The sequence below is a fragment of the Blennius ocellaris genome, assembly GCF_963422515.1.
Source record: "Blennius ocellaris genome assembly, chromosome: 9".
Lineage (NCBI taxonomy): Eukaryota > Metazoa > Chordata > Actinopteri > Blenniiformes > Blenniidae > Blennius > Blennius ocellaris.
The window spans coordinates 19,894,938-19,903,648 of record NC_137658.1 but is presented as its reverse complement, the minus strand read 5'-3'; the positions used below and the strand labels follow the sequence as shown (position 1 = coordinate 19,903,648).

Below are 8,711 nucleotides of genomic sequence, written 5' to 3'. Positions count from 1 at the left end.
CAAAGACCCCCCCCCCCCCCCACACACACACACACACACACACACACACAATCTCTTGCTTGCAGAGTGAAACCCAGTAATACTACTTTATTGAAATGATCTATCTCGGAAGAATTGAGAAAACATTGGGGGGGGGGGTTCATGTAGGTGGCCTAAATCTGTCTAGATGGATGGATCAGAGTGATGCAATGATGGAAGAAGTAGGAAAAAGAACACAGAAAATAAAAAAACAAGTCATATAATTTCGATCATTGTGTAGCGGCTGGTGATGCAGGCAGCAGTACATGTGAAGAGATCCAATTTACTGGAAACCGTAATTTCATTGTACTACAAAACATTTTAGTTTATTGCCCGTCCACAGCTCGATTCCATCTTGAGTAGCAAAATAATGCCATGATAACCTTTAACTTTATACGTTTCTTCATTGTGGTGCAGAGTATATGCTAAATGCTAGTTTGCTAGCTTTCATGACATCATCGCCGATATCTCAACTTGGCTCTTATTGTTGTGACTACTCTGCTTAAGAAGTTTGTTTCCAAAAAAATGAAGGTTTTCTTTGAAAAACGGATCTGAGCCTTGCGTTGATGCAACAGATAACATATTGCACTTGAGTATTGTTACAAATTAATTTAGCCTGTAACACATAGTACTTGAATGGATGGATGGATGGATGGATGGATGGCTGGATGGATGGATGGATGGATGGCTGGATGGATGGATGGATAGCATGTTGGCTAAATGAGGCAAGAGTGTACACTCAGAAGCAGAGGATGGGGCAGATCAATTGCTTTTGATGAACTTTTGATTGGAAAGTCTCATTTATTTTCAATGTTTTCTGTTATATATTGTCACGATTAATATCTTGAGTTCACATTCATGTCACTGTTGTTATTGTGCGTTTTAATTCTTATTGTTGTTGTTCATATTTTTGCTATTCTACCATTCATTTGCTCTGCACTTGCTGCAGCAACAACGCAGACGTCCCCATTGTGGGACAAACAAAGGATTATTGTATCTTATAATATCATATCTTTAGAAATACAGCCGTTTGGCCAAAATCAAAGCTTTTACTAATGTATACCTAAACAAGCAAACATGCTCATTCTTACTTTTGCTCTCAAATAATTTGAACATCCCTTCAACTAGCTGTTAACATTTGTTCTTCAGCAGGAATAAATCACACCACAAGTTATTTTGGATGAAAGTGTACAATTTGAAACAATTAGCATCTGATGGATATTATGCCCAATGCTCTAACTTCCCTAATATGATAGATTACTGCTCTAGATTACTCACTGGTGGGCCTCCAGCAACGTGTACAAGCATAAATGAACAAATTCCTGAATTGTCAAATGCTCGCTGTCTGCTTAGATTAAAACAGGTGTCAAACACACAGCGTGTGGGCCGAAGCCAGCCGCAATTCAGCCCAACTGCCAAGCAGATCAGAAACATAACAAAGAAAACAGATTTCTTTTTCAAACAATTTTGTGAGATGACATTTAATGATGATGCCATGAAAGCAAACAAATCAGCCTCAAACCCATGTTGTCAAGGTGAGTTTGTAAAAACATGCATAATTCAACAGCTATAGGAGAAGTTTTTTTTTGATATTTCACTGTGTTTTACAAATGGTTTCATTAAAATTCACTTTATGTTGAGATTGTCGTCAATTCTGGCACTAATTATTTTGGTTTGTGAAAATATAGACAAACTCATAATGCATACTCCACACCACAACAAATAAAAACCTTAAAGTACAAATATTAAGATTATGATAGCAATATACAAGTCCAGCCTACTTGAGATGGAATACGGCTGTATGAACTAAAATGTGTCCGACACCTCATATTGGGAAGGTTCTTTGGTTGAAAAAGCTTGACGCTTTTCAAATGAATGATCAATCATGTCTCTGGACTCAAAGCTGAATCTTTGTGTCGATTCAATCGATCACCATTACAATGTTCTGTTCAAATGTTCAGTTACCCGTTCCTTGTTTTATCTGCATACTGGAGCCACAAGAAACAACAACCTAATAATCTAATATTTGACTCAGTCTACTTTTATCCATTGAGATAGTCTGGATGTTTCAATTAAGCAGCACAAGTTTGGTTTTCTGGCCCAATTTACCATAAAATGGTTGGTGAAAGCCCTAATTCAACAGTTTCTTTGTAACATTTTAGATATCCTGATCATAGAAATCATGGAGAGAAAAAAAACTTAAATACTAAAGGCAGTGGTTTATATCATAAAATAGCTAAATGCTTGGTCAAGGAATGAAACATTTGTCTCAGTATCTAAAATTTAAAGAAAACCAGCGCATTCAATGATTCATCGAGTGTCAGTAGCAAACTAAAAGGTTCATAGTTCAGATTGTGTGCAGTGTTTTTGTTGCATTTCACCCTAAAACTCCCACGAAACCCCGATAAATCAACATTTGCCAACTTATTTAACCAAACCAGAAATGGGTCAACTCAAAGCAAATCAGCATACAAATGAACAGTTGGAAATGACCCCCCCCCCCCCCCCCCCCCCCAAACAAGCTCCGAATGAAAAAAAGCTTTGCTCAAGAACTTGTACAAGAAAAACAAAAGCACCCACCAGAAAGCACAACAATGTGTAACCTTTGTCTGGAGGAGGTGAAAACTCTTCAAGACAGCAAGATTTCAGCACCGCGGACAGCGACACAATAGCCAGCAGAGGCTCCAGCAGAGGAGAGAAGGAGAAATAGGAGGACAAAAGATAGAAGAGGTGGTGGAGGAGGAGGGGAGGTGGGGGGCACAGACCAGGGTTATACAAAAGCGAAAAGTGGAAGAGAGGCGGAGGAGGAGGCGGAGGGAGTGAGAGGAGAAGAATTTGGCCGCTGGGAGGCCATTCACAGAGAATACAAAGAGCCAATGTCAACTTGAGTTGAAGGACAGAAAACAGAATTAGCATTAGAGCGGGCTGGACGGTTCATGTCACAGGGCTGGGAGGGGAGGAAGAGGACGAGGAGGAGGAGGCTGACAACACCTAAAGTCATAAGATTTTCCACAATACATTAAAAAAACAACAACTTTGACTTCCCTTTCTCCTTGTTATTTCCACAAACGGGATTCCAGTCTCATTGTGCTCAGAAGCATATTTCTATAATCAAACAGCCGAACGTCTCGAGCAATCTGCTCCCTCTCCGCAGACGAGCCTCCATTTTCCAGCTCTTTTTGTTGTTAAACTGCTGATCCACAAGGGAAGCTACTCACAACTGCTAATTGTTCTGCTAATGACAATCGTTCACTCCGGTTAGATTACAAAATCCAAGAAGCAACATGTTTTTAAAGGGGAAAAAAAACAAAAACCTTTTTTTTCTCCTCTTTGAGTGGCGAGGCAATGCTAATTCTGTTACACTTCTTGAGGTCACATTGGAGTCTTTCGCTCAAGACAGGGGTGTCAAACACATTTTACTTCAGGGGCCACAGATTTAATCTTGAGTGAGCCAGACAGGTAAAATAAGGCCATATTAACCTTTAAATGTAAACCTTTCTGAGAAAATGTCACAAAAAACTAACAATTACTACTGAAAATGACTGCAATCTCAACGTAAAACCATTTCGAATGAGGTCGTCCAATACAAAATATAGTGAAATGTTCAACAAATTCACTCCAAACTCCAAAATCGTATGTCTTCTTTGGAATTTTTCCAATTTGCTGGTTTGGCCAAATCGGAACCGCTCGTGTGCCAATGTCTTATGTTTAACGGCGTTGTTTTAGAGTCGAAGAGAGAGTAAGAACATAATGAAAAAGCTGAGTATGAAAATGCACATTCTTGATGTTTCAAATTCAATTTCAAATTCAAATCTACTACATGCCATCCAGCCTACACTGCTTAATATTCAATCAATCCACAGTCTCTCTTTATAGAAATCAAGTCAGACGAGCCTCTATGTTCCACAACAGTCACGCTCTCTCTCCTTCTTTGTAACTGCCGATCCACAAGAGAATCTACTCACAGCTGTTAATTGCTCTACTAATGACAATTCTCCTCTTTGGCTGAATTGCAAAGCTCAAGAAGCTGACATTTTAAAGTACTGTTCCCTTTTCATGCAAGAATCTTCATCTAATCTTTCATAAAACCATTTGTTTGCATGTATGATTTGAATGGATCGATTATTTTCTAATGGGGAGACAAAGACGGTGAAGGGCAAGACAGACACAGACACTAAAAGAAAGGCGATGATGAATTGAAGCTGAACTTTGTATAGGAATGTTCCCATTTCCTTTTTTTTTTTACTGCCGTCGGACAGCCATTTGAGATGCTCCTGCTCTGACACGACCACCCTTCGATGTTGGCAACAATCGAAATGGATGATTTTCAAAGTGAGTAGAAGACATTTGAAGGAATCGCTCCATCCAGATTGGAGAACTGCTCAAGAAGAGCACAGAAAATAAACCCCTTAAATCATTAGAGCTGGCAATCACATTTCATTACAGAGAGAGATCAGGAGGAGGAGGAGGAGGAGGAGGAAGAGGAGGGGCTGCAGACAAACAGGCCCTACTTTCATTTTCCCACACGCACGCACACACACACGCACACAGCAGTTCAGCGGCACACATTCCTCTCCCCAAAAACGATCAGCAACAGCAGACAAAACAGAAGAAACATAGCCGACGCTCAGGCATCTTGACAAAGTGCTTCAGTGAAAATTTAATGGCGCAATCTGACCTGCGCTTGGTATTGCTCCCCTACAAGCATACAATGTTCCCTTCAGGAGTCGCAACATTTCCAAAGACACTTCAAATCCAAAGCAAAAAAAAAAAAAACAACAACCCATAAGGAAATGCAAAATGTCCCTGTGGAGAACTGACATATCATTTCAACACACCCAACGTTTCAAGTTCTTTTTTTTCTTTTTTTTTTTTAAACCAACAAATTAATCTATTTTACATAAAGAATCGTTAAAATACAGCACTTTTCAAAAGAAAAAAGAAAGAGAAGAGAACCATTTTGCAGAGAGCATTGTTGATAAAATAGTCGAGTGCAAAGGCACTTTCTGGATTAAGTTAGGATTTTACCGTTTGTTTGGATTTTTTTTTTTTTTTTTTCCGAGGGAACCTAAACCTTTTGTGTTTTTTTGTCTTTTTTAAACACTCACCATTTATCTGCTAGGGTATGTACAGGAATGTCAATCTGTAGCATTTTTCCTCTTCCAACAAAGGCTGAATATTTCAGACTCACAAGGGAATTTTTCTTTTTTTTTTAATACTAAAATACAGTTTTATGAAAAGCCATATTTGTACACAGTCCTGCCCATGAAATACCTGCCGTCTTCAAAGTCTTTATGTTTGTTTCGAATTTCTTTTTTTTGTTTTTTTTTTCCAAAAAAGAAGAAATAATTTATACCTTTCAGGAGAAAAAATAGAACTGCATAATAATATACTTCTTATATTCCTTTTTATACATCTTGAGGGGGGGGGGGCAAAAGAGAAGAAAAAAGATGGAGAGGAAGGGTGATCGAAGGCTTCTGTTTGTCTCCAGTCTCCAGTCACAGATAGATAAGATAGATATATAGAGCGAGGGTAGGGGGGGTATTATTACAGTAACTGCGTGATTATCATGAATGCTGCACAAAAAACCTGGGGAAAGGAGGAAAGAGAGGAAGAGAGGAGGGGGTGAGGCGGGCCATGTGTTGCTATCTTACAGTTGGCTCATCGCAGTCTGTTTCTCCAGAACCTCCAGGTAGTCTGGTTCTGTTTTTAGCTTCCCAGGCAGCAGGAGCGGGTGCTCGTTTTTGGACGGGTGCTCGGGCCCGAAATACTTCCTCGGGGTTCCATACAGCACGGTTTTGTTCAACCTGTCCACATTGGGGATGTGCCGCCGGGCCGTGGCAGCCTCGTAAGGGGGGACAATGCAGGGTCTCTTGGGCAAAGTGCAAAAGTTGTAATTGAAAGGGGGGACGCCCGCTGCCGAGGGCAGCTCCTTGTGGGACCTCTCACCCAAGTTCTGATACAGCATCTCGGGTGGCTCCGGGGTGGTGAAACCACACGATGCTGGCGATTTGTCCATAAAATCCACTGTGCTGATGGTGTAGGCCCCCGGGCTGCGGGTCAGGACATCCTCCTTCTTCACATCCAGGGGCCCAAAACTGAGCTCTTTCAGGTTGCGATAGTACGCCACCTGTTCTCCATCCTTCTGCATGTAGATGGGGTTTTGGCACATGGAGCCCACCGGCGGGGGGATGTAGTTATAGACGTGGCTCTCTGAGGTTTTGTCTTGGGTGGGCTCGGGAGTGTAGGAGCCATATTGCACTTGGAATGAGTTGAGATCTAAGTTGTTGGCCCCCGTGGGGACGTGTTCGATGCCTTTGCGGCGTTTAAGGACAAAAACAAATAGGCCGGCGCCAAAACAGACGGACAGGATGAAGACGACGAGGAGCCCGAGGATGAGGACTGACAGGGGGACTTCGGGGTGCAACTCGGGGGTGTGAAGGTGGGACTCAGTGGGGGTGACAGAGCTAGAAGAAGAGGACGAAGGAGAAGAAGAATGAGAAGGATAAGAAGGGGTGGTGGTGACGGTTTCAGTGCCGGGACTAATTAATGTGGGGGCTTTAGTAGGGGGGGCAAGTTGTGGAGGGGGTGCCTCGCTGGGTTCTGGGCAGATGGCCTCGTTGCGGAGCGAGCGCAGCAGGCGACCGGCGTGCTTGGAAGGCGAGTCACAGGTGATCTCATTAACCACCACGCTGGTGCTGGACAGCTCCATCCAGTTCTTGAGGGCCACGATGTGGCAGGTGCAGTCCCAGGGGTTTTCCTGCAGGTCAATCTGGATGAACGCGGAGAGCTGGTCCAGCACGCCTCGCACCGGAAGGTAGGAGAAGTGATTATTCCTCAGGTTGAGTCTGGTGAGCATGGTGCCACCGAAGACATTGTCAGGGAGGGACCTTAACAGGTTGTTGTTGAGAAACAGCAGCTGGAGGTTGTGCAAAGCGTTAAACGTCTGAGGCAAGATGTCTTTGATGATGTTGTATTCCAAGTACAGATACTGGAGTGACTGCAGGCCAGCGAAAAGAGACTGAGAGAGGGACTCGATGTAATTCCCATTGAGATAGAGACGTCTCAGGTTAGTCAGATTCTCAAATGCGCCTTCCTGGATCACAGCAATCCTATTATTTCCTAAATGGAGTAGCTCCAGTGAGCTGTACTCTGTCAGATCAGTTCTGTAAATCATCTGCAAGTAGTTGCCAGTCAGGTGCAGCTTCTTTGGGTACGAGGGTTTGGGGTTCAGCTCACTAATGTTATGCAGTTTCCGCTCCTGGCAGTTGATATTCAGGCCGCTGTCTGGGTTTTGTGACGTGCACACGCACACACTCGGACACAGCATGGGCACGGGGGAGCGCGTCTGGTACACCATGATGGGACCAAAGTGTTTATCCTTTGAGAGACGGGGAGTAGTCCTGTAGCGCATTTTGGGTGGCCTGGAGGCTTTAGGTGCCCGGGTGGGGGTGATCCCGCCGGGGTGGTAGGTCGGGGGAAGGGCCCCTTGAAAGTGTGAGTCTGAGGGGGTCTGTGCACGCTCGCCCGCATTCCTGCGGGGACACAGGTCCTGCTTGATGAGCTGCGTTATGTCTTTACCATGCAGCCTGAATGGCGTCTCGCACACGATGTCCCCCACGAAGACCGAGATGGTGTCCAGCCACGACTTGAGGGGGATCAGATCGCAGGTGCAGTTCCACGGGTTCTCCTCCAGCTGGATCTCCATGATGCCGCCGATGTGCTCCAGGACGCCGGCAAATGGCAGCATCTTCAGCCGGTTGCCACGTAAATCCAAGTGCGTCAGGAGCACGAAGCGGAAAATGTTGGGGGGCAAAGACAACAGCAGGTTGTCATTGAGGATCAGCACTTTGAGCTTATTCAGCTTGCTGAAAGCGCCCGGCTCAATGGCGCTGATGTAATTATAGTCTGCCTGTAAATACTCCAAACTCTCCAGCCCAGCAAACGTGTCCTCCTTAATCACCTCCAGGTTGTTGTTGTTCAGGTGGAGCCGCTTCAGGAACCGGAGCCCGTTAAAGGCTGCGGTTCGGATCTCCTGCAAGCCGTTATTCCCCAGATGCAGCGAGGTGACATTGCCGTAATTGACAAACTCATTGGCACCAAGCCGCGAGAGGAAGTTTCCATTTAAGAAGAACTGAGAGATTTTATTGGGGGGAGCCTGGAACTGACTGACGGTGGTAAATCCTTTATTCTCACAGTTAATGTTCAGTATGTTCTCCCGCTCCTCGCAGGCGCAGCGCGCCTTGCAGATGTCTTTGGAGGCTGAAGTTTTGCGGCTCTCCGTTTCGGACGGTGTCAGGCTGGTGACCGTGAGGACGCTCAGAAAGAGGACGCCGCTCAGCATTTTTACAGCCAAAAGAGGTTGCTGAAATATAGACCCAGCATTTAAGTTTGCCTTGGATGAAAAGGAGGGGGAGCAAAATAAAAAAAAAAAAAAGGAGTTCTCACGTTCAGGAGAGGAGGAGCAAAAAAGGAGGTAGAAAGACTCACTCACACACGCACACACACTCAATCAGACATGCACAAGCACACACACAGAGGCGCGCAGAGAACAGGCGCACCGCCGTTACTTAGTGTTAAAATGGGGCTGTGACGCACGGGGGGTGCGAAAATCTCTCCATTGATCTTCCGTTTTCAATTCCCACAAAAATCTCAAAATCTTCTCAAACAGGGAAAAAAAGAGACAAAAATTC

At 44.2% G+C, this 8,711-nt stretch overlaps 1 protein-coding gene across 1 annotated transcript; it reads right to left on the bottom strand.

Annotated features, from left to right (window-relative positions):
* Positions 1–5,668: 5,668 nt before the first annotated feature.
* slitrk2 (SLIT and NTRK-like family, member 2) lies at positions 5,669–8,403 on the bottom strand (the record flags this gene model as incomplete). Its single annotated transcript, XM_080502749.1, has 1 exon — positions 5,669–8,403. Exon 1 carries the CDS (start codon positions 8,360–8,362, stop codon positions 5,669–5,671), a length of 2,694 nt encoding a protein of 897 aa, XP_080358875.1. The 5' UTR covers positions 8,363–8,403.
* Positions 8,404–8,711: the final 308 nt, after the last annotated feature.